General features: G+C 45.0%; 1 protein-coding gene across 2 annotated transcripts; it reads right to left on the bottom strand.

Moving 5' to 3' along the window:
• Window positions 1-1,880: 1,880 nt before the first annotated feature.
• LOC146344332 (solute carrier family 2, facilitated glucose transporter member 3-like) lies at window positions 1,881-26,055 on the bottom strand. Of its 2 annotated transcripts, XM_084857148.1 has the most exons (11): window positions 25,730-26,055; window positions 23,137-23,268; window positions 22,509-22,604; window positions 15,663-15,823; window positions 14,887-15,127; window positions 13,889-14,051; window positions 10,808-10,995; window positions 9,156-9,260; window positions 8,122-8,223; window positions 6,352-6,555; window positions 1,881-5,402 (listed from the first exon to the last, which is right to left on the bottom strand). In XM_084857148.1, the coding sequence occupies exons 2-11, from the start codon at window positions 23,152-23,154 to the stop codon at window positions 5,175-5,177; spliced, it is 1,506 nt and encodes a 501-aa protein (XP_084713274.1). In that variant the 5' UTR covers window positions 23,155-23,268; window positions 25,730-26,055; the 3' UTR covers window positions 1,881-5,174. The 2 variants fall into 2 exon arrangements, with proteins under 2 accessions (XP_084713274.1, XP_084713275.1); XM_084857149.1 differs by lacking the exon at window positions 23,137-23,268 and having other exon boundaries at window positions 25,730-26,021.
• Window positions 26,056-26,285: the final 230 nt, after the last annotated feature.

The following is a 26,285-nucleotide window of genomic DNA, read 5'->3' as shown; positions in this document are numbered from 1 at the left end:
GCACTGTTACCAACAGAAGGCACGAAGGAGAGTGGCGATTAACCCACAGAAACCAAAACAAATGCGGTTGCTTGACAATGCAAGCACCCCTGCTTGAATTAAAGGGATGCGATGGGTGCGCACGCCCCTTGGAGCTTGCCCTTACTGGATGCATTGGGGCTTGCGCCTCTCCTCCACCATTGCGTGGCTTCCAAGCCCCCATGATCTCTGGCAGTAAATGACAACCAGCTCCCTGCAGCCCAGGAGAGTCCCTGTGTTGCGGGAAACTTCTTTGCAGCCAGAGATGATGGGCACTTTGAAGCACCCACCACCTGTCGCTGCCAGTGACACTCAGCCCTCCATAACCTCCCAACCATCCCCCTTCCCCAAGGAAAGAATTTGGAGGGACAGGAGTGGGGAAGGCGGCAGGAGGACTTTCAGGGAGGTTTAGGGAGCAGAGAATGCTGGGAAAAACTAGGCTGCTTGAGTGTTCAAGAAAAACCCACTTGGAAAACATAAACACCGAAGCAACGCAATGGGGCTTTCAAGCAGGTTGTTGCCTCTCCCTGTTCACTTATGAAATATAGAGATGCTAGGTTCAAGGCATCTGGCGAATTTTCCAGAGATTTCTTCAGCAGGCATGTGTCGGCTCTCATGGGTGTCTTCTATGTGCAGTGCAAATGAGGAGGCGCCTCAGCCCACATGGGTAGGGTATGTCCTCGCTTAGCTGAGGCAGCGCCGCCCCTGGAGTACTGTGATCACTCAGCGATGGCCATTAACTGATCCATTTGGCATAAGGGGCTCATCACCTTTCAAACCTCTTAGGTCAAATCGGGCGCTTCTGGCATTAGCTTTCCCGTTGTTACATGCACGCCCTTGGCCTTCTCTTTGATTAGAGAATTTGAGCCATTCTGCTACAATTCACTCTTTGTAGATAGCGCCTCATTATTTCAAGCCACTAGCTGCAAGTCCTGGTAAAAGCAGCCTCATCTCTCGAGGAGGAAAAAAAAAAAGCTCTTCTATGAAAAGGCAGATTCTTTTTTACCTTCAAATGGTCAAAGCTTTCTTTAGGCCTGTACAAGCAGACAGTGGTCAGCGACTGCTTGGAACTGGCCTGTTCACGTCCCTTCGCCTTTGCTGCATGTGTAGCATTTCTGGCCTGGGAGTGCGCAAATCACTCCTCAGCAGCCAAGCAGCCCGTGACTGTAACCACTAAGATTCCACAGGGCAAGCAAGCAGTGGTATCCTTACCTCAGGGAGCAGTAGTATCCTCACCTCAGCAAGTGGCACCCCAAATGGGTCTCAGCCCCACTTTGTTAGGAAGGCACATTTAATTTTTACCCTTCAAGGACCTCAGCACGGCGTCCCCCACTCTATTTTAAAGAATAGTGACTGCTCACCCGGTAAGCTTCATGAATGAGCAAATATTTTGAACCTGGGTCTCCTTGGTCCTGGGTTGACCAGCTGACCACTACATCATTTTTCTGCTGAGCCGCTCCCTGCGGGGCCAGACAATAAGGTGTGGTGGTACTGCACGGAGGACCTGTCAGTGGCAAAAGGGGAGCAGGGTTAACATGGTTCTACGGTCTGGGTCTGTCATCAGCCTACTCGCAGAGGCCTAGGAGCCTCTGTCAGGATCAGCAAAGGATGCATAGCCCCAAATGGTCTGCATGCAGGCATTCCAAAGAGGTCTGTAAAGAAGGGGTCTTGATGGGGAGTCAAGGAGGGATACAGGGAGAGTAGAAGAGGCTTAAACGATTATGTGGAGAGCTGTGTAATGAGATGCAGGTTTTGAATTTACATGAAAAAGTTGTTGAGTAGAAATATATGTGTTCCCTTGCCATCTGCCGAAGATTCCTTGGTTACAAACATGGGACAAAATTACGAAGGTGGGAGTTGTAGATATACATATGTAATATTTCCATCCAAACCTTTTATTTTTTTATTTAAAAAACCATATTCACAATAAGAAAACTTATAAAACCAACAGGAAATCTTTACGACACAGACAACAAAAAGAGTGAGATGCACATTTCAATTTGAGGCATTGCACAAAGTACAGAATGCAAGGTGTAGAATGCTGTTGCACCCATACAGAAAGGGTTTTTTCAGCAGATGCGAATGTTCATCCATTGTAAGCTACAGGAACGGAGTCTAACTAGTCTGCTCCAGGTGCTAAATAATGGGGATTTGAAGTTCAGAAGATGCCTCCAGTGATGTGGGCTGGGTCCACAAAAGCTTATGTCATTATAAATGTGTTAGTCTCTGAGCTGCCAAAATATTATTTTGTTGTTTTTGCTGCCAAGGACTAACATAGCTCTACCCTGGAAAAAGATAAACAGGATCCAGTGATGGAAACTGGGAGTGAGTTACAGATGTTTGGATGCATTAAGCAAAAGGAGTAGTCTCAGAGCGTAACCAGAATTATACCCCACCAGGATGTTTTTGACATGTGGGAATGGAAAAGGAGGAGGCTCTGCTAGCATTCCTAAGTAGCCACAAAGAAATCTTTCCACTGCCTCTTGGAAGCATGCAGCTTGGGGGAGGAAAAAAGAAGATATCAAATAGGATTTTGATATACTTATTGCAAGCCAAATATTTCAGATCATGTAGCACAGAGATTTGGGGTACCAGTTTCTGAGAACCCCAGCTGCAGAATATATACCCAATTCTTGTGCTTCAGCACAATTATAATAATCCTGCTGCAACTGCCATCTCTTTATACACAAACAGTGCTTGTATAATGGGATGAGCAGTAACAAGAAGCAATATGATTAGCAAATGACGAGTTAGACTGGGATGGTGAAATTAACAACCAGTAAAAATGTCCAGTTTTTATGACCATCCTATTTTGCTTCCAGGAGTTCTGGAAGAGTGATTCGTTCATGTGAAACTAAGCTATGGATGTTAGCAATCCTTCTGGACAGTAGACATGACTACAAGGGATTCTCTTCCTTCAGAAAGAAAAGAAAGGTTCCTCTTGTGCAAGCACCAGGTCATTACTGACCCATAAGGACTCTCAAACTGGGAACACACACTTCCCTGCTGAAGGGAAGGCTGTATCAGCAGTAGCACATGCCCTATGTAGCCTATGCTGCAAACTTGCATTCATTTTATACCATGTTAACTGCCTGACATTCCTCAAAGAATACTGGGAATTGTAGTTTGCTGAGGGTGCTGAACATTTTCCATTAGAGATCTCCAGAGCTAGTTCCCAGGGTCCCCTGGACAGGGGAAATGGCAGTGATACTGGTGTAGATATGCCCACAGACTCAACATATCTTCCCATTCACTCACTGAGTATGAATGGGAGAAGAGACCATCAATACACAGAGGCCTTTCTGTTTCTCCCTCCAGTGGAATGCATTCATATACACACATACACACCCCATATTAAAATACTTGATATTTCTGCACCTATAAGAAAACACATCCCATTGATAATATATACAGTAGTTAGCCAAATCTGTATATATTATATTGATAATATATACATTAGAGCTAGCCAAAAGAAACCCTATTTATCTACATTCATTATAATTAACCAAATATTCTCCTCAGGCTATTCAGCTACAGGTTTCATCAAGTTTTAGCAGCTTTGGTCTCTATTCCTGCATTCCATCATCTCCAGGCTAAGCTGACAATTTCTCTTATCAAGAAATTGCCATATGCTTTCATCTAATAAAATAATTGATTACAAAAATACATATTGGAAAACTAGTTTAGCTTCACTTTCACTCTATTTCAAACTTTGCTTACTCTTTAAAAAAGTAAAAGAACAGAGAAGCTACACTACCACCACCTCCATCATGAGAAATGATAGATCTAAGTCAATTTGTAATTTAAAATAACCATTTACTACTTATATTGTCCTTGGATGACAAGAGCAGACACCCCAGGGTCTTAATATGCATGAAGATCTGATATGAAATGACATCAACTTCAGAAAGAAAAGGAATGTTGTGAAAACTGTTGAGATGCCACCAGCGTTGGCTGGAGACATTTTGACCCTCACCCAAAATGTCAGCCTTGCAGAATGTGAGAGGCATGTCCTTGACATTAAAGAGTTGCCCTTGAAATAGTCATGTATGCCCCCCTTCCTACATTATGTTTTCACACAGTAGCAGCCAAAGGGGCCTCATTCATGTCTTCAAAAACCACTGCAAGAAACAGCCTAGAGTCTTTAATCTGTGAATGGGAATAATGACTGAATGTATCAAGCCGCAATGCCCCTTTAACATCACAATTTTCAAGTAATACTTAATGACAGGTATTCAACATGCTCACATTTTCTGGTAAGCACAGACATGGCACACTTGCTCTCTCCAGGCCTCAGTTTTCCTGAAGGCATGATTAACCCTTAAAGGTGACAGGCATAATCCAGCCCAGATCATGTACCTGTGTGCAGAGCGATCTCTCTCCTCTTTGGTATTCTACTACCTACCACCAAAATTCCTTTACAGTCATAGTGCTTCTCAGTTGATACTATCATCTCTTAAAATACCTATTTATCTTAAAACATTTTCTCTGATTCATATATACATAGGAGGGTATTTTTACATAAAAATAAATATTTACAAGCAAAATGACACAGGAATAAATAAACTTTAGTATATAAACTCTTGTGGGTTGTACAAAAATGAAGGGAAAAATATTTTATATCTCTATCCGTATTTTCCAAAGAAGAAGAAAACTTCCATTTGATGAAATAAATAGAATAAGATGGCTCTCCCCTTGATTTAAATTAAATTCCAATGTTTTGAACACTCTCCACAGCCAAACTGCAGAAAAGACTAACAAAAGAAGAATCGAAGGAGCTGTTAGCTCACTTACAGGAAAGTAATTCACTTCAGAGCTGTAAATGATCATTACAAAAATAAGTAGGTTAGCCCCATGTAATGATTCAAGGTGAATGGGGTAAAAAAAATGAGAGAGATTAGCAATATCTCTCAGGTCTCGCTAGATGCTTGGCAGGAAAGGGAGCATGGCGAGGCTAGCTTTGCCAGAATGCCTCCCAGTGATGGAAGCAGGGAAGGCTGTCCTGCATTTAACTTGTTTTAGTGCTTTGCAATAGTTTTGGCAAACACAAGGAAGGCAGAGGGAAAATGAAGACACAGCAGCAATGAAAAGGTATCACTGCTTGTCCAATATGGGAATTATTCCCAGAGACAAGCAAGTGTCAAGAACGGAGTACATTAAATATTGTCAGCACCATCTTTAGTAGGCTGAATGCTAGTCAGTTCCACCATGGGGCTCTTTTCGACAGTTGCTGGGGCAGCACCGTCCGCTGTCCGCCTTTCGAAGCCACTGGAGATGTCTTCAAAAGTCCGGCCTTTGGTCTCAGGGACTTTGAAATAGGTGAAGAAGAAGAAGAAGACTAGAAAGCCAACAAAGATGAGGAAAACATACTCGCGACAATACAGCTGCAAGGGGAAAAAGAAAGAAAAGGCTTTACTTCCAACAGAGTAACAGGCCTGAAGGTTACAACACAGCTGCAGCCTGCAAGGCCCAGAGTCACAAATCATAGTCATGCTCCTGTCCTTTGTGCTTAGCAGGCCCGAATGGCAGGAACCTAGCAGGCTGCAAATGCTTCTCACACCACTCATACATCACCTCTACCCATGCCATGGTGTGGCCATACCAAGTACACTGCAAAATGCGCCATCCTCAGTGACCCTCCCACAATTTGGGGGCATCTTATAAACAAAGTATCTTACATACAAGGTATTTGGAGGCATCTTACAAACACCACATCTCACACTAGGAGGAATACGTTCAAGGGGGTCTGTGTGTAACTCTTGATGCTTCATGGGGAGAAGGGCTTTGGTCCCTGTGCAACTCCTCACTGAGCAGCAAGTATGGAGGGATTAGTCAACCCAGCCTGTCCTCACCCCCCGCCCCCCCAGTTTCATGCAATGTGTACAGCCTAATTCCCAGTCTCTGCATGTAGCATCTCCACTACCTGTTTATCATGTGGGTCCATATTAAACTGGAAGTTACAAAGAGAACTCTTCCACTTGGGGCTTTCCCAGAATACTTTTCCATTTGATGAACCAAGACAGTGAATGTCACCCTTCAAATCCCTCCTCCATCATGAAGCCCTTGCTTAACGCCCCCTCAGTCATTTCCAACCGTGACACAGCCTCAATACACATAAAGTAGATTTGCTCACATTTATCTCTTCATGCCCTTGCTTGTTCCATCCCTTTCCTTCTTCTGTTTCTTTCTGCTCTGTTAAATCTTAGACTACTAATGCTTTGGGAAGGGACCAGACTTTTTGCTTTTGTTATACTGTAAGCCCCCAGCATACAGAGTGCTGTATTGCTCAATAGTCTGCATGCCAGCGGGAAATGGCCAAAGCAGATCACTTACCACTGCATAGGGAAAGAGCATGGCCACGAGGAAATTAGATGTCCAGTTTGAACAGCCAGCCACTGCCACAGCTGCAGGACGAGGACCCTGGCTGAAGAGTTCCGATACAATGAACCAGGGGATTGGTCCAGGGCCAATTTCAAACAGGGCCACAAAGGCAAGAGTAGCAATAATGCTGATATAACTCATCCAGGTAACAGTAGCCTGCAACAAAGAGATTGAGAACTGACTACATTTAGCACATTAACACAGGAGTCCAGATCTAACATGCCTACTTCTGGCAAAGCATTTCGTCTTTATCTGGTTCATCCTCACTTTTATTCCCATTTTACAGAAAAGGAATGGTGCTAGAAAAACAACAACCCAAAGAGCCTCCCCTCTGTCCCACTGTGTTCATAGCTAAGTAAGGATCGGAATCCAGATTTTCTAATTCAAGTCCCTGAACCAGCCCAAGGGCCTGTGCACAAAGGCAAACTACCTACGTTTTCTGCACATGATCCCTCCCCCATAGAAGATTACGTTGGGAAAAGCATGTGGAAACAGGTTGCATTCTGGTAACAGCTGTGGGTGGTATTTCTACTGCTGAGCCAAAGTCTTTGGCCCAGCAATTTTTAGTACTTGTAGGTGTGGGTGGAAGAGCAAAAACTTATGGGTGCGGGAGCAAAAACACTCCCCAAAGATTGGATTCATATTTGGAGGCAGGGCAAAACTGAAGAACTTTCAGGTAGGCATCTTTAAAGGTAAGGCCACCCTCTACCCAAATATTCTTCAATTAACCCCCCACCCAACAGCAAAAAAATATAAACTAAATAACAACTAAATAACCACAGACACCGAACGACCAAAAATGGCAGCAGCAAGTAGCAACAAAACAGCCGATGTACAACTCCTCAGCCAACGTCATATTTCCCTGTTTTCCTCCCAGAATACACCCCCCTCACCCATGTTAGAGACCACTCCATACATCCAATATTGGTTCCTGGCTCACAAAAGGTTCTACAACAAATCATTTGTTAGTCTTAAAGGTTGTCACACAAATTCTGGCTCCCTCTGCAAACTGAGAGTATGTGCCAGGATCTCAGCAGTGACACAGTGAATTCTGGGGCATGTTCTCAGCTGATGCAGGAATGACTTTGAGACAGCCCTCCAGGAAAGGATTGCATGGAGAAGCTGGTGCATATATGTGAACTGGTCCTGGTTAAACACTTGTTAATTGAACCACCGGATCTCCTGATATGTGAGAAATCAGCTGTAATTCTATTATAAAGCCATGGCTGTTTTAGTTTTTTTTAAACTACAAGGGTCCCTAACTCTTTTACTGGTAAACCATTTCCCTTCCAATAATTCATTTTAACCTAAAGACACTGCTGATATAATGGGCCCACTCGCACATAACAGCGACAAATCATGGGTTAATTAACCCAAGATTTGCCATGACCTGTGCCCAGCACGTGCTGCCACCATTTTGAATACATAACCTCTGATCTGCCGAATCGGACTTTGTTCCATGACGTGCAGACCCAGAGAGTACGGGTTAACCATGGGTTAAACAACCCAAAGTTAATCTAACAAGTAATCGTAGGTTTAACCCATGATTAACCCGTAGTTTCTAGGTTTGCATGTCACAGAGCAACTTCCGATCAGAGGTTGCATATTCACAATGGCAGCTCCACACAACCCTGCTAAATCCTGGGTTAATTAAACCATGATTTGCCACTGTTAAGTGCAAACTGGGTCACTGACTTTGCTGGAGGACTGCTCACAACTTACCTTTAACACCAAGGCGATGGTCATGACGCCTGCACAGATCGCCATACCTCCTAAACCAATTAAATGGAGTGTCCTGCGCCCTGCATGCTCCACGAGGAAGAGCTGAAAAATTGGGGAGGGGAAAATAAGATGTTGCTTTTGGTGGCAGCAGCAGGGGCTCTCTCTGGTATCCACAAGCCAAAGTGTGGCTTAGTCACATTCAGTGAAGCTCGCTCTCATATAAGCAGGTACAGGACTGCAGCTTAAATCCGTTACAGTTCACAGCCCTAACCTGTACTGTTATGCGCCTCAAATCACTTTGGTTAAGACTATCTAGAAGTGCAACCTGCAAGTTTGCCACTCTGTGATGGGGAGGAATGCAAATAGGGGTGCTTTTTGCCCCAGCTTACTGGCAGCATTCACTCTCCCAGCAGGCTTTCTGCTCTCATGCTGATTTAGCTTCAGGATAACACAATCAGAATGAGGGCAGAAGAAAGCAGTGCTCCTAGTCTGGGGAGGAAGGAATGGGAGCAACTTCGAAAAAAGAAATGGTGTACAGTAAGCATGGGGAAAAAAAAGGTAAAGGTGTCCCCAACCAGTCGTGTCCGACTCTAGGGTGCGATGCTCATCCCCGTTTCTAAGCCGAAGAGCCAGCGCTGTCCGAAGACACTTCCGTGGTCACGTGGCCGGCATGACTGAACACCGAGGTGAACAGAAAGCTGTTACCTTTCCCACCAAGGCGGTACCTATTTATCTACTTGCAATTTCTTGCTTTCAAACTGCTAGGTTGGCAGAAGCTGGGACTGAAGACGGGAGCTCACTCTGTCACGCAGCACTCGGGTCTCGAACTGCTGACCTGCCAACCTTCCAGTCTGCAGTTCAGCGTCTTAACCACTAAGCCACCGCGGTACTGCAGCCGCAAAAATGGTGAATGGGGATGGGACGTTTTGGGAAAACTCCCCCCTCCAATTCTCCTCCCCGCCCCTGCACTTATTTTGAGGCCTTCTGGTTCAGCCTTAAAATACATTAATAGCATGCTATCCAGTACTACTTACTGATACAACAGTAAAGATGGTGTTGACCACACCAGCACCAATGGTAGCGTACACCGGCTGTTTCACTCCAGCTTCTTTGAAAATTCCAGTTGAATAGTAGAACACCTGGAGGCAGAGAAAGACTTATGAGCAGTGCTCCATACTTGGGACCTCATCCCATTTGGCCATAAGCCCTCCTCCCATGCCCTAGTAATTGTGCGGAGGAAGGGGAGAGTGGGGCTTCCCCCATGGGCCCCCCCTTGCTCCTTGCCATCCCGAGTGCGGCAGGGGGGTCACCTGTAAAGGGGAGCCTGCTGGATGTGTGCAGGCTGCCCATGAGTGGGAAGCCGGAGTCATCAGAGTTCCCAAACACTGGGGGAGCTTACGCCAAGGTAGCAGGCTCCCCTGTACAGATGAGCCCCCCCAACACATAGGGATAGGGCTAGCACGGACAGGATGATGGGTGAGGCCAACAGACACAGCTCTTCTCTCTCTCTCTGCCCCATTCCCATCACATGGAGGGGACGCCTGGACAGAGCTATGCTTTTTAAATAAGCAGTCATTACAAATACATGAAACAGAGCATTACAATATCAAATCAAAGAGCCAGTGTCATGCACTGGACAGCACTGAATGTAAACTGGGGGAACTCAGGTTCAAATCTCCACTCAGCCACCTTGCCACTGGGCCAGTCGTTATCCTCACTGTAAACTACCTCACAGGACTGTTCTGAGAATTAGGGCTTTCGACCTGAGGCTGTTAATCCGCTACATCCACTTTTGGTTTCGTCGCAGAATTGAGATCCAAGCACTACACGAGAAGTGTTTCCTTTCCTGCTTTTCCACTACATAACCTCTAATTTGCACTGTGGTGTAGCACAAATGGAAATAGCATTTTCTTTCGCAATCATAAAGAATATCCATTTTCCCTCATGTTTTTCCTAAAAGCAATCCTATGCCTACCTACCCTGAATTCAATGGGACTTACTCCCAGCTCAGTGTGACAGGACTGTAGCCTTAATTGCTTAACCAGCTTAAAGCACACCCCTGTCCCTAAGGCTGGTGACAAGACTCACTTTCCCTCATTCAGCCTCAGAACAACCCCATTGCTTAGGGTGCTGCTCTTCCTATTTTTATATCTGAAGACCAAAGAGCTTTTCTACACAAGGCTGTTAATCTACTTTTGGTTTTGTTGCAGAGTTGAGATCCGAGCTCTACACAAACAGTCCTTTCCTGCTTCTCTTGATACATAACCTGTAGGTGGCACTGTGCTATAGTGGAATAACACAATTACACAAGTAGGAAAATACATTTTCTTTTGCTCTCAGAAATATCCATTTTCCCCACTCAATCCCCCCGCCCCAGGAAAGTGCTCTTAAAAAACAGAAGTGAAATTGGAGGGTCACGATGTCATCTAAAGAACCTGCAAACAACCATGAGAAAGGAACAATGACCGCACAGTAAATGTCTCATGTAGAAAAGCTCCAAGTCTGCAACTTGCCCAAGGTAATCCAGTGAGTTCACCATCCCTGTGTGTTCATTCCAATGAATGCCAGTGGGAACTGGCCCCTCCACACAGCCAGCCGTTGAGCATGGGGCACTCTCCCTCTGCATGACCACATGTCTAGCAGGAAGAGAAAAGAGCTCAGGATATCAAGCAGGACGGTCACATACCGCATTGATGCCTGACAGCTGCTGAGAGAGCTGGAGTGCAATGGCAATGATGATGGCCTGGCGGTAGCTGGGGGAGCGGAAGAGCTCAGGAATGGTCACCTTCTTCTCTTGGGACATCTTGGCACTCTCCTCCTTCATCTCTGCAATATCACCGGACACGTCTTGGGTGCCACGAAGCTTCTGGAGAACTGATGGAAAGAATCAGAGGCCTGAGTCATACTTAAGGAGGCATCAGTTCATAGAGCACCCACTAGTTATAAATTCTGACCTTATTTCCAGGTGGGATTCCATCCGAATTTGGGAGTTCACATCTTCACGATGATGTAGTCTGTTCCTTACTCTAGCCCAGCCTTCCCCAACCCAGTGCCTCCCAGATGTGTTGAACTCCAATCATGCCCAGGATGATGGGAATTGTAGTCCAACACATCTGGAAGGCACTAGTCTGGGGAAGGCTGCTCTAACCCTTCTGCTCCACTCAGAGATGAACTGGCCTTTGGCCTGCCCCATTCATTACCATCGTCACCTATTTGAATGAAATCTCGCCTTGCTGTCAAACTCCCTCCCCTCCGTTCACTGTCTCCGCTGTTTTCCTCATGGGCTAATTTTAGACTGGGGCAGAAACCTCTTTTTTGCTTGTGAAATTCTATAAAGCACCAGGTGTGTGGATAGTGCTGCATCAAGTGATGAAAAAGACGATGTAAGTTCAGGCTGAGATGTGCTAAGCTTGGCTGATCTGTGACTCTGCACTGAAGGCCCGCTAATGCTTCCACTCATCTTGGAAGCAGGTCAAGACCCTCACAGATTCAGGAATCAATTCCCACAAGATGGCTCCGCTAGAATTCAGTCTCTTCCCTAACACTCAGTGTCTATGTCTGCCCATTTCAGGAAGGAACTGATATAGGAGCCAATGTTATGGGAAGACCCAGGAAGTGTTCTGGGTTTCTGATGTCCCTCTGCAGAGATATGTAGACCAGAAACATTTCATGGGGCTCACGAAACAAAAGACCCGAGTCCAGTTCCAGATCTCTCACTTTCTGGAGCAGACAGACTTGGAGGAATTTGGTGGGCAACAGCAACAATAGGAATCAGAAGAAACATCTGTAAAGCTAGAAACTAAAATCAAAAAAGGAACAGCTGCACCAACTGAATTCCCAACGCATTTCGACACGGGTCTTTATCAAGGAAAAACTCTTAGAGGCTTTTCTGGAGGATTCCCGCTCCCTTACTTCTTCTTCTTTGGAGAGAACTAGCCTTATATTTATATAAGAGAGAACTGCATTGGGAATTCAGCTGGTGCAGCTGTTCCTTTTTTGATTTAGGAATTTGGTGGGCCAGGCCTAATGATGGATAGCTCTCACTATTCTGTATAGCTGTGGGTGTTTCACACTAGGGACTAGTTCCAGACTTAGTCATACTGACTGACTTAAATCCCATTGATTTCAGTGGGTCTACTGATTAAGTATGGATCCAACACTAGGCATTTACTGTGGAATTGCCAAATTTCACTCAATGTTGATGAGGCATTTAGATGATATCATCATCCAGATACTGTCCTCGTGTGTTTTCTCTGTGATGTTTCCATATCTTCTCAAACTGCAGAAAATCCAACTGCAGAGTGGAACTATAGTGTAATCATTGCAGGACTGTTCTTAGCACTACTCTGTCATTCTTTCCTCAAGGATGGTTTTACTGTGTGCAGGGACATACTACAAGAACATTTATTGCCACTGGGTACACCTTCACTATTAACTCTCTGGTGGGCATAATTTTATCCTGTTCATTTTTTTAAATGATCTTCGAATTAGTGTTAAAATGCTTTTTCAGTTATTTTTAAAAATCAGAATATTTATGCAATAGTATGCAAATAAAAGTGTGTTATAATACTAATATAACTGCCATTTTAGCATTTTGTTCAGTTAAATACTTGATGGCCTGATGGAGCACCTCTCCTGACATGAACCGCTTAGGGATTTTATTATATTTAGCGATATATAAATATCACAAGTATCACAAATAAACCTACCCAGACACGATGATTGATATCTGAGGCCTTCCTTCAAGTGCCTCCTCTGAGGAAGGCTTGGAAGATGGTAACATGGGAGAGGGCCTTCTCAGTGGTGGCCCCAATTCTGGAATGATCTCCCCACTGAGGTTCATCAGGGCTAGATCTACATTAGTGCTTTTTACCGTTACTGAAGTGCACTGATAACTGTTGGGGCACATCACACACTCCATATACCGCTCTTCTAGCATTATGTCCCACTTTTTATTCCTTATTATCCAGAATACCACAGCAGATGTCACTGTGTGCACTACGACGTATAAATGCACAAGAGGGATATAGCGTTACCATGATGGGATCATATCAGCATGACATGAGGTATATCTGGCCCTGGTGCCAACACTGATCTTTTTGGTGCCTGTTTAACAGGCATTTATGTCAGTTGTTTTTATCAGGTCCAGTATCTTATTGTAACTGTTTTAGCTGTTTAAACTATTTCACATTTTGTATGTTAAAGATTTTATTATCTTGTATTTGTAGTTTGTAATTTTTGTTAATTGCCCAGACAACTTCAGCTGTCGGGTGATATAGAAATGAAATAAATGAATAAATAATAAAAACACTTCTCATCTAACATTTGCTATCTGAAAGAGCATAGAACACTTCATTTTGAAACACTTTTTACAAGTAAGCAATTGGGCACTTGTGCTGAAATAAATACATAAATAGCACAAGTCAAGTGACTGATTAAGAAAAGATTGATCAGAATTTTTTTTTAATGCCTGCCCTCTCCTTCCCTACCACATAGTTATGTCATACCCAACAGTATGAACACAGTAGGGAGTACACCCAGAAAAGGAGAAATATACCCCCAGTCAATTGCAATTCCACTTGTACTTTACAGTGGAAGATCAATGAATAGATAGTATTAGGAGCTGCTCATGGGGAAATATCCATGAAGATAAAACCAGAAGCTAGTCCTGTGGTAACAGAGGTGTTGTAAGGTGGTCCTGATCCACAAATATGTACTGGCAGAAGGGGCTGAGGGTTTTTTGGTGATGTATTTAGTTGGTAGATACCTGCATGTGCTTTCTCTTCCTCCATCTTGTTGATCAGCAGAAAACGTGGGCTCTCAGGACAGAACGGCAGTGCTGCACACTGCAAGATAGCTGGAATAATGGTGAATCCCAGTAACAGTGGCCAGAGAGTTTCACTTCCCATGATGACATCTAGGCCAAAGACCTAATTGCAACATTTGGTGGAGAGAGAAAGATAGAGAGAAGTGTCATGAACGATTCCCATAAATTTAAATTATATGTACATATGCAAGCGGCATGGGTTGGAAGAGCCTTTCGTCTGGTACAGCGAAACCTTCAAGCAACATTATGGGACACACTGTGCCTATCCTGAGGGTGGGGTCTGTTCACGTCATTCCCAGGACTGGGTAGCAGGGAGGGGGCAGCTGTATACCTCTGTCTCTCAGACTACTCCCGATTGGCTTCAAACTGTATTGATTGCAAAGCTATGTGCTCATTAGGGAAGCCTGCCACTTAGTGACTGAAGTTGGTACTGCAGGCTTCAAACACAGACACATTTAAATTAATTACAAGTAATTAATGTGTTTTTAAAACCAAATAACCCCAAGGTGCACACCCCTAGGATCCCCTTAGTATGCATCCCATGTTTCAGGTGTCTAGGTTTCATGGTCTTGGCACTATTGCACTGACAGACAAACAGACACACATCCAATACTGGAATGAGAATTATTATTCCATTTTGACGTGGCTCCCTTCAATGAATCCTGAAAACTGTAGACTGCTGAGGAGCTGCGCATTCTGTTAGAGTCTCCAGGCCCCTCTCCACAGACGTCCACCCCAGAGTTCCCTGATAAGAGCAAATAGACACAAGTACTAGTGTAGCTCTGCCCAAACCTCACCCACCCAATCCCATTTAGATTATTTCTTTGAAAAATGTTCCCCACTCTTCAGCTGAAAGTGCTCCCAGACACCCCCCAAACAATACCAACAAACCACAATGCTGTGTGGCTGTGAAACCACTGCAGAAAAGTCGATCCTACCTGTGCCACCAGGATGCCCACGACGATGCCCAGCTGGTTCAGTGTGCCAAATGCCCCTCGCAGTGCAGTGGGGGAGACCTCGCTGATATACATGGGGACAAAGCCAGTGCAGAGGCCACAAAAGAGACCAATAATGAAGCGGCCAACAATGAGCATCTCCACGGCACGTGCCAGTTTGGAGAAGCCCATCAAGGTGCCCCCCGCAATGGCCAAAATATTCACCAGCAGCATGGAGTTTCGCCTGTGGAGGGAAAAATCACTGAGGATTAGGAAGCATGGACAAGATCACCCAGGTGATGGCTATAGCAAGCGTTGACCCATGACATTCGGGGGCTTGAAGCAGACCATCCAAGTGCCCGCCCCCCGCCCCAAATTAACACAGGGCACAATCCACCACTGGGACACCGTCCTGCACAAACAAACTTCAATGAAGAGCATTTCCGTGGGGAGTGCACAGAAGCCCTTCCGAGTGCGCTGGGTTGGGCCTGATGGTTCAGCTCCGTCCTTCTTTCGTTTTGTTGCCCATAATGAAACCCGACATCTGCTGCTGCCAGCTTATTTCACCTCTTCGCAGGGCTCCCTCTTGGGAATTCCACAGCATGCCTTTGTCATGCATGGCAAAGGAGCCAGTTCAATCCCCACCATGTGTATGAGTTCACTTCTTAGAATGGAATTCCTCATCAGTTTTCTAAAGGGGATAATTTCCTCTCATCCCCTTCCTATGCTTCAGAACAGAGGAGGAAATTGCTACATAGGCCAGATTCTTCCTACCATACCTGCCAAATCGGTTGACAAAGAGTCCAACGGAAAGAGAGCCAATCATCCCTCCTACAGAGAAAATTGACACAGAGAGGGACCACAGTAAGGTTAGGAGATTATCCGAGATGGGGCGATTTGTCCGCTGTATCCACGTGTCATTGAAAAAGCTTTTGATAATCTGCAAGATAATAAATAAATCAATCCCACATGCATTGGTTTAGATTCTAATTGTTAGAACCACACATCAAGAACATCAAGAACATTTTGGAAATTTGAGAAAGAACACTATTTGAACACACAAAAGGAGAAAGGGATTGAGTGGAAAGAGGAAAGCAGACAAACACAGGTGCCTGTTCTTAAAGTTACTGAACCTTTAGTGATTTTAGGGTGCAATTCTATGCATGTTTAGACAGAAAAACATCCTACAACTCCCAGCATTCCCCAGCCAGCCATACTAGCTGGGGAATGCTGGGAGTTGTAGGACATTTTTCTGTCTAGACATGCATAGAATTGCACCCTTAGATGGCTTAAAAATAATATACTGTAACAGCAACAGAAGATTCTGGAACCACAGAAATTAAGAGAAGAAAAGGCTAATCTGGTTCAGAAGAAGTGAATTGCTCGGAAATTCTAGGGCAGTCGTTTTCAAACAATAAGTTAGTATGGAAGCCTGGGTGCCTTGGAAATTGATCAAGAGTTTCTTGATGAGAATATCAGCAATGGCAGGCAAGTTCGCCTGAAAGCTATTGCCCTATCATTACTCAACACAGGAGAATCCTGGGTGTATTCTGGAATCTAGGTCATGTTCTCCATTCACGTGGATCAATTGTGAGACCCAACAGGTATAGCCAGTGCACCCCAGTGTGCATCTTAGAAAGTACTCCCAAATCCTCTGCAATGTGGATTCACTGCGGATGAGTCAATGTGGAAAATGTTCCCTAAAGGTACAAAGTCTAGAAACTGTTCTAGAGGAATAAACATTCAGTGAAGGTGAGTGGAGACACTGCCTCATTATTAAGTCTGTAGTATGCACGCAAGTGGGCTCCAGTGTTCTCTGTATGGCCTTCTGCTTTCTTGCAAGCTGCTGTTCCCACAGTCACCAGTCTTTACCTGGTGCCCACAGCACTTCTCTGCCAATGTGTAATGACAACTTAGCCAGTGTCTGATACAGAGGAAAAATCAGTCTGGAAGTTTGGTGTGGGAAGGAGATACAGGGATGAAGAAAGGGTGCCTTGGGGTTGCAATTTTCTCCTCAGATAAGCTCACTGCCTTTAACAGCTGCCACTAGCATAACAGGCAGAAATTCAACAGGTAAAAATTCAAACAGTTCATCCTCCTCTGACAAAGCATAGAGCCTCTCTCAGGAAGAAAAGTGGGAACCCTAGCCTGCCTATGGAGAGAGATTAATAGCCTTATGTACTTGAGAGAGTGTATCTGTGCATGAAACAATTTTCTTTCGCTATATTACATGTTAAGGCTGTGATCCCATACTCATTTATCTGGGCATAATCCTCTCCTATACATGTCTGTTTCTGAGATCCTATACTTCTGAGTAGACATGTACAGGACTGCACTGAAAAATACAATTTGAAAAAAAAAAAAAAGCTTCATCTGAGCAACTAGATAGCAATTAAAATTGAAAGTTGCATCTGAATCCCCATTAGTTAATAGAACTTGGAGGACTCCTTGCCAACGTAACACTGCATATTATACAAGCATGAGTATTATATTTGGAACATGTTTACGTTAAAATGGGACCAGACATTTTCAGATACAGATAATCTCAAAATGTCTGACAAAATAATCTTCACAGAAGGGTCTGTAGTCTCCCTTACATTATTCTGAAAGAAAGCCATTATAATCCATTGTACTACGGCCATCTTACTCCACACAAACTGAACGAAATATACAAAAATGATTACAAGGCCACCATTGCTTTTGTTCAACCGAGGGCGTGAGGTTTTTTTGCACGTCTGGTGGTGTTTAAGGGAAAAGTATTGCATACCATTTTAAGGACACAATCCTATGGGGACAGTTGCCCGCCTCCGATCTCGGGGGCGGCCGACTATCCAATGCAGGGCAGGTGGAGCACGGAGGGGATCTTCTCCTCTGCATTCCAGCCACCCTGCATTTGTGGCTAGACGTCCTTGGGTGATTAGATTACTATGTTATTTTATGCATTTTAACTGATGTCATGCATTGCTATTAGTTGTTGGGTGTTTGCTATGGCTACTCTGCTAATGCAGTAAATATTTGTAAGGCTAGACGTCCAATTTCAGCTGTCTAGCCAGGGTGCCTCGGAGCAGAGGGAAGAGGCCAGACGGTGCATAGGAAGCGTAGTAATGGTGCTTCCACAGTCCCCGCCCCACCCCTAGGAACACCCTCTTTTCACCTGCTGTGCACTGCTCTTATAAGCGAGGAGCAAGGGACAAACCACACCACCTACAAGGCAGCGGGGGAGAAGTGGGGACTCAGGTTTCTGGGAACCGAGCTCAGAGCGCTAGCTCCGAGCTCAGTTCCCATAAACCGAAAAATCCAATGGCTGTCTAGAGGCCATAGGATTGCACCCTAAGTTACTTATAAATGTATCATCCATATAATCATATTAACATCTTGATAGGCTTATTTTACTGTACCATTAAAAAAAAATCCTAACAACTAGCAGTTAAGATTCTTGTAGATTCATAAACTTACAGCCCCAAGTAACAAAGAATAGTTGTTCAGGGTTTGGATATACTCAAATGGCAAAATTAACTGAAAACGTGCAAACAGAAGACAGCATAAACTACAGGCTACATTTTGAAAAATCCTGATATCCCCAACTTAGATCCTATACAGTGTAATGTTAATCAATCAATATAAGTTTCTTGATTATATTGAAAAATTGCATAGGATTGCAGCTTCAAACAGTTACATTTTATCACATATGGTTCTGTTTAAACATATCTTCTAACCATGTGGCCCAAACAAGTTTTTAGAGAAAACCACTGAAGAAAAAAGTTAATAGAGACATATAAGGCTCCTGCGAAAAAAAAGGGGATGTCTGGCTGGTGCAGTGGTTTTCTTCAGTGGTTTTCTGGTGCAGCCAGACATGCAGAAATAAGAAAAGTGATGCCTGCGGAAATTCCCTCTTCCACACTCAGCCATTCCGTTGCATCTGGACTACCCTATACAAATATGTAAATACCAGTGCTGGTTTATCTGAGGAAAGAGATCAATTGTCAGGGTACAGCCATATTCTGTATTACCACCAGATGGCAGCAGGACACTAACATGAGAGCACAGAGAGAGATGCTTAGCTCATTTCTTTTCCTCTGAAAGCCTGACTAGCTATGACATCCACATTCCCGGAGCTAGAGTAGATGTGGTACATATGAGTCACTCTTAAAAAGAACCCAACCCACGCACTTCCCCAGTGTATCTCTGGTAATCAAATGGCGCAAGTTTGAAATGTGTTATTGGGAATTTCCCCCTAGTCATCTTCCTTCCCCCAGCAATGCTCTACTTTGACTACTGCATGGAATTTAAAATATGAGAACAGAGTAAGATAGGTAAGAGGGAGAGCTAGTAGTTAGCTATATGACTGACAGAGAGTCATATAGCTAACTGCAGCTGGGGTGGGTGCTGAAGTTGAAGAGGAACCCACGAAAAACAATAATGTCGGCCCCTCTGGGCTCTTCACTGTATGCTCTCTTCCCTCGCCGCTCCCCTTGTTCCTTCAACTAGCTGTTCTGTGACTCAGCAGCTTCCATTCCTGTTCAGGTGTCTTGCCCTCCATTTATTATGGCTACCCCTCCACCCCATCCCCAAAGAATAGCATTAATTTTCTCCTAAGATCTAATGATCCTGTGCAGGTAGTTTAATCTCACCCTAATCCGTTCTTCCCTCCCACCTAGTCCCCCCTCCCTCCACAAAACTCTATTTACAGAACTAACAGTGCCAAGGTGGCCTTTCTGTGTTTTGAACTACAGCCACCAAGAGCGGTGACGTTTCTTAGGCAGCATCCTCCAGACTACCAGTTTCAGCTGAGCCCCTGCCACATCCGGGACACAAAGACAACAGAGCAATATCCACTTGATGCCAGGCAAATATCTTTTGATTTCCCAAGCCTTTTAATCTGATCTGTTTTACCTCTGCTGCCGCCGCCTTTACATTGCTTTCTTCAGATTTACTGCATTTATTTTCTGTAAGTTTTTAATAGCTTTTATTGTACTGCTGATTTTTTGTAAACCACCCTGGAAATTTGTTTGAAGGACAGGGTAGAAATCTCCATAACAATCAATCAGTCAATCAATCCAGTCCATGCAATTGTTGTAGGTTGCCAGGTGCCTCCTGGAGAATATTGAATTACTCTGAAACTGCCTGATGCAGCAGGAGAAAAAGAAGCTGTGACTTCTGCCCATCTCCAACCCTGGTCCTGCCAGCTTCTGCTGCAGAAGCACTGGTGAAGTCCCGCTCACTACAGCAGGCAAAGGAGGTGAACTGGTGATAGAACCAGGAAGGGCACAGGTGGCAGCTTGTTTCCCATGGTACAGGGGGACTTAAAAGGTATATTCATTACATTTCTATTCCACCTTTCCTCAAAAGAGCTCAAGATGGTATACAAAGTTCTTCCCTTCACATTTTATCCTCACAACTATCCTACCGGATAGGTTAGGCGGAGAGATAATGATTGGCCCAAGAGCACCCAGTGAGCTTCATGGCTGAGTGGGAATTTGAATTTGGGTCTGCCCAGTGTCAGTCCAATACTCCAACCACTATACACCAGCTCTCTATATGAATGTTTCCTGGGTTGCAACCTAGCAGCTCTAAATAGCTGTGGGGAGGTATCTTTATTGCAGAAAGGGGAAATCATAAGGATGCGGCCTTCCTGCTCTCTCAGCCCTATTTAAAGACTGGATGATTTACACACCAAGGGTGGAGCACTCCTCCCACAAAGAGGAAAGGAGCTGAAACTGTCCCAAGTTGCAAATGACTAATTAGACGGCAAGAGACATCTGGAGATGTCTCCTGTAAGTTATCGGTTTCCCTCTGCCTCAAGACCAAGTCTGAAGATTCACTGTAGGGGGTGAACCTGACAAGGATCATCTATTGCCTTGAAAACTAGTCAGGTTCAACTGTTGTTGAGTCCCCTCTTTACAGGATGAACAGCATTGGCGGGATGTCATGGGCATGGCTGAAAGACAGCCATAATACTTAAGCAACTACATTCAAGCAATAGCCTGCTACCTGGAAAATGAATTGCATTGTCTTAGCAATAATATGTTTTACTGGGTTCACACATAATGGCAGCAAATCATGGCTTCCCGAGTCACATGCCATTACAATTTTGAATATGTAACTTCCAACTAACCTGGTCGGGGGTTGTTCCATGATGTGCGAACCTGGACGCTATGGGTTAAACAACCCAAAGTTAACCTACAATTAGTTGTTAGGTTAACTTTGGCTTGTTTAACCCATGATTAACCCATAGAGTACGAGCTGACTATGGATTGTTGCTGAATCATGGGTTGTCGTTATGTGTGAACCCTGTATTCTGGCCTCAACACACATTGAGCTGTGTGTCTATCTAGACAGATGAACTCACATCCAATCCAGTTCTGTATAACTCAGAACTTTATCTTGAGAGCAGTAGCAGAGAACCAGGCCTAACAGAGCTTTCTCTCAAACGGAGGAAGAGCTGCGATAAACGGGCTAGAAATTCTGCCTGGGGACAAGTAATCAAAGCACGACAACAAGGCCTGATCAGTTGCTCACTAGATTCACAGAGGGCAAACTAGAGCAATTACTAATGCAGAGCCTAGGGGGCAGCATAACATAATAACATGATGCCCAACTAGAACTAGGGCAGAACACCCTGCACTATGGTTTAACTATGGGTTGTTAAACCATGAACAAATGAGAGTTCACAACCCAACAAACCATGGGTCCTCTTCCTGGGTTATTCGTGGTTAACAACCCATAGTTAAAGCATAGTGCAAGGTTCCAACATAATGACAACCTGCAATTAAATTGATTGTCTGGAAAGGCTCTTCTGGCAGCTTCTCCAGCAATAAGAGTTATACAGGAACTTGATTAGGAAATACCTCAAAACATGGGTTTTGGCCACTGGCTGGGCACCACCCTTGCTGCACCATCCATGTTTAGCTTTCTGGTTTCTCTGGATTATCAGACATCACTACAAGAATCCCTGTGTGGCTTGCGGACTTTAGGCACAAAGATTCAGGCCAATTCTACCTTTGCAAGAAATTGTTTCCCACTTCTGGTTATTCCTCACAAATATAATAGTCAGGAATGATAAGTTTTCCAACTTCCTACAACAGATGACAATTACTCTGCATTCCTGAGAAGGAATCATGTTACTTCCTCCCTTCCCCCTATTTCGAAAGGGAAAAACGCCAACACCCCACTTGCCATGCAGATCAGGCAATAATACACTGATGTCCAACAGTTGACATATACTCCGTGCCTTTAACAGCACTGCGATAGGCAGGAATCCAGCAGTATCACCAGTAGGGAACTGCACCAGTTGAATTTCTGCCTCACATAAAGCTGTTATGAACAGCACCTTTGTCAGGAAAATGATGGCAACTGTCAACTCCTCTTCTCTCTTTTTACTACTCTCTGGTTTTCACCAAAATAAAGGATTTGTTTGTCCCTGTGAAGGCAGTTTCTCTGCTTTTCTTCTCTTGTATCTCCATAAACAGGACACATTTGTATTCCATGACTTCTCTCAATCTTCTGTACCCTTCATGATTTCCTGATTCCTCCTCAACCTCCTTGCCACTACACCCAGGCAAAGCTAATTTTGTGGTAGCAATGGAACCGCCTTAAAGCTCATTAAGTGCCTGTCACTGTCTTACCTCCTCAGGAGCATTGATGACTCCTGTGTTGTACCCAAACTGCAGGGATCCAATGACAGCAACACACACAGCAGAGACAAGGGGGCATGTTATCTTCTGCAGAAAGGAAGGAGAGAAAGGGGTCAGTTCATTCACATTTTCCTCAGACAAATTGGCTTTCTATGCAAACAAAGAACAATCTCAGTTCAGGTTCTCTCAGATATCACAATGCATCTCTCAATGTATTTATAAATGAGTGAGTACAGATTTTTAAGAAGACCCTAGACTGCATGTGAGTTAAGGATAGCCAAGAATGTAAAGTGTGCCTAACTTTCCAGTGCCTTGAATAACGATGAAGTTTGAGATAAACAAAATTTCTGAGTCCCCATTATTGGGTTTAAATGCTCTGGAATTGCTAGAGGTATAGTCCCAGACAGTTTGGAGCTTAGCTACTGAAAAAAGATATCTAAAAGATGACCTCCCTGGCCTTTCCTATGCCTTTAAACTCTGCCAGCCTATTCCATTATGCACTTCTAGGCACTAGATGAGACACACCACCATAGCAATGTATGCGAGTCTAGCCAGGTAAGATCTATTTAAGTCCATTGCATCACCCTCAGTTTACCCTATCACTTCATGTGCTCCCTACCAGGTTTCTTGCGTGCATCCCTCCTTGGGTCAAGCATCCCACTCTGGGAAGCCATGCCCAAAGGCCAAGGCAAGTCTGCCATGCAAGGCAACAGGCTCAGCGTCACATTGGCTCCAGGTTTCTAGTCAGTAACTGAAGAGAAATTCAAAAACTCGTGTTAGTGCAGTCTCTTGCCTTAATCTTCCTTTTCTAAAAGGCGTTAGATCTAGCCAGAAATAGATCTGGCCTGGTTTCTGTTTTGTTTGCTAACTGTCGCAGTTCATACTGAAATTTTTGTAAAAGTAACAGAGACTGAAGTGGTGCCACAGGTTAGGAGGGCACCACCCAGTGGTGGTGATCCTGCAGCGCCTCACATATTCAGAATAAAGCCACTGCCCCCAAAGCCACCCTTGGCATAGCTTCAGAAAAATCCTTCTCATTATTATTTAAGACAGTTAACTTCTATCACTACATTCAGGGGCACTGAAGAGACTAACTATATGTAACAGCATGATGATGCATGCCTTTGAACATGGGTCCTGCTTAATTTCAGTAAAGCAAAATGTGGAGGGTGATTTAAAGCACAGAAGGGATAGAAGAGAGCAGAATTCTTTCCCTGCCCACGCTTGTGTCCCCATTACTACCTCCCCCCCACGTACACACACAGAACTGTTTTTCTCCTGGTGGAGCTTATGGTCTAAAAAAACTAAACCACTGGTAGAAAATGGCTGGTGGGGGGGAGCTTATTTTGAGGTAGGGGAAGGATTCAGCACCCATCCCCCGCCTGTCTGCTGCTTCTGTGGTTTAAATCTCCCCACCCCACTTTATACATATTTGCGGTGATGGCATCTCAGTGCACAGATCTACTGACATTCATGTCTAACTCGCCCTTTTGCAGCCCTTTTAATTCAAAGGGAAGAAGCCTCAGGCACAAAAACATGTATGTAAATACCCCAAGGCTGGTCATGCAGGTTTAGGATCTCCCAGGTCATAGTCTAATAATTATCAGTTAAACTTTGTAAAATACCTTTTCAAAGCATTTCACATCTCTGTGATCTTTACAACAAAATCTTATTACCATCCCTCTGTTGCAGATGGGGAGCTCAGTCTGAGAGCACCGTGTCTAAGATCAGCTTGGGACTTGGTTGTTGGAGTGAGATTTGAACTAGGGACTTCCTGTTGAATAGCTCACACTCTTAGTCACTACACTGGCCTACAATCCCCTTCCCAACAGTGTACAGAATGCATGCATGTCCACATGCATACATGCAGACACGCTGTGACATTATTTCTTTCTACAGGCCATGCACTGCTAGGCAGCCTCACTTTTCTCCTCAGACAGCTCTGTCTCCCTGCAGACTCATCTGAATGCCCTGACATCTCAGAGGAACGTGCGAGAGTCCTAAGTGCAACTATAGGTAGAGCTTTGTTCTCGAGTTTCTGCTACTGCCTTTCCCCACTTGGCCTAAAAGTCCACGAGCATCCTTGGCCTAGAGACACTTTTTCTGCTTGGCTGTCCATTCTTCCTAAACATGGCACAATCACCTAATATTTTCTGTCCTCCACAGTGGCCGCAGACAGCCATAGAGCTTGGGGGAGGGGGGAACCGATCAGGCAGCGTGAAGAAACTTGCAGCAAATTCCAAATCTAGGCCCTCACGTGCACCCCACCGCGTGCTCTTGCCGTGCACACTGGCAGGTCTTCTGGCTCCACATATTATGAAGGCCTTAAAATCTCTCCTCTAGAGATTTAGATCTGGAACTGTATCTCTTGCTGAATTCAAGTGAGGCAGCGGGCACGTCCCTTGCCTTCCTCTAAATGACCTCGACAGAGATGCTTGGTGAGACCACCCTCCTAAAACGGGACAGCAGGGAACCACCAATGTACATGTCCCGGGGTCAATAGTGCTCCCGCAAAAACAAATCACCCGGGGCACCCGCCCAGGGTCGACTGCGCCTGCCCTCCTCCGGCGTTTTCTCTGGCGTGCTCTGGCGCACGTGCCGAAAATGGATCCTCCGCTAGTGTACGCAGCACGCAAGGCTCAGCCCTAATGGGGCCACCAGACATTCTAGAGCCGAATTCTCCGCAGCAGGAGCAGCAAAATCGTTTCTTCCTTCCTTTTCCATGTGGGAATGCCAAAGCCTTATGACGTTTAGGGTCAGAATAGACATGCTCATTAATTTACATTGCAAACACGGGGGGCCGGGGACGGTCCCTTTCCTTTCCCATTACATCATGACGTATTGTGAACTACCCGACGCAGCTGGTTTGGCCCATCCCTTCCTCCCCCTCGCCCACCCCAATGCCTTCTAATGTGGGTGCTCAGTCTAGAAACCAGCTTGGGGGGGAACTCGTAAGATTTTAAAATGATTTTCGAGGAACACCACAGAAGCAGCCTTTCCCTACCACTTCTTGCATCCCTCAAGGAGTTCCCGGCTCTCACAGCAAAGCAGCACGGCCTCCCCTTCCCCCTGCCCCAAGCGTCACATTTAAAAAGCAGATGCACGTCTGGGGGCACCAGAGCTGCAGTGCACAAATGCAGTCTGGCAAAGACTTGGAAACAAATATCATTTGCCAGCGCTGTCACACTTTGCAACGATTTCATCGCCCTGACCTTTTTGCTCCCCATGGTGCTTGGCGAATGCCTGAATCCGGACCCCGGCTCGCTGTTGGGTTCGCGGCCCGCGCGGCTGTCTCCCGAGGGCTGGCTCGGGTGCCCTTCGCAGCTGATGGGGACCCTTCCCGCGCCTCTGACTGTAGTCTAAGAGATGCGTCGGCTTCCCGCGTCCGTCCTTTTGGAGCTACCGTGTGAGGCTGATCTATTTATGGCTTCCGGCTGAAGGGCGGGAATGATTAGGGCGGGACAGAAAGACGAGCCCCCGCTCGAGTCTAGTCCTACGTGAAATAAATACATAGAATCATATGATCTTTTACTATGCCTTCTGCATCAGTGACGACGGTTGATTCTCCGTTTCAGACCTGCTACGATCACAGGAATATGGTCAGGAGGGTGATGAAGAGATGTCTGCAAATCTCTCATTCAGCCTAATTAGATGGATGCATTTATTACGATCATAAATCAGCACAATTCAGCCAAATTGTATTATGCTTTGGGGAACAAAGGACAGTCAAGAAATAGTTGTCTAGCCTCCATCTCAATCTCGCCTTCA

This window comes from Heloderma suspectum, chromosome 5, assembly GCF_057233095.1.
Source record: "Heloderma suspectum isolate Gila_16-S chromosome 5, 16-S_ref, whole genome shotgun sequence".
Lineage (NCBI taxonomy): Eukaryota > Metazoa > Chordata > Lepidosauria > Squamata > Helodermatidae > Heloderma > Heloderma suspectum.
The sequence above is the reverse complement of the archived record's forward strand: the minus strand, read 5'-3'. Positions and strand labels throughout refer to the sequence as shown.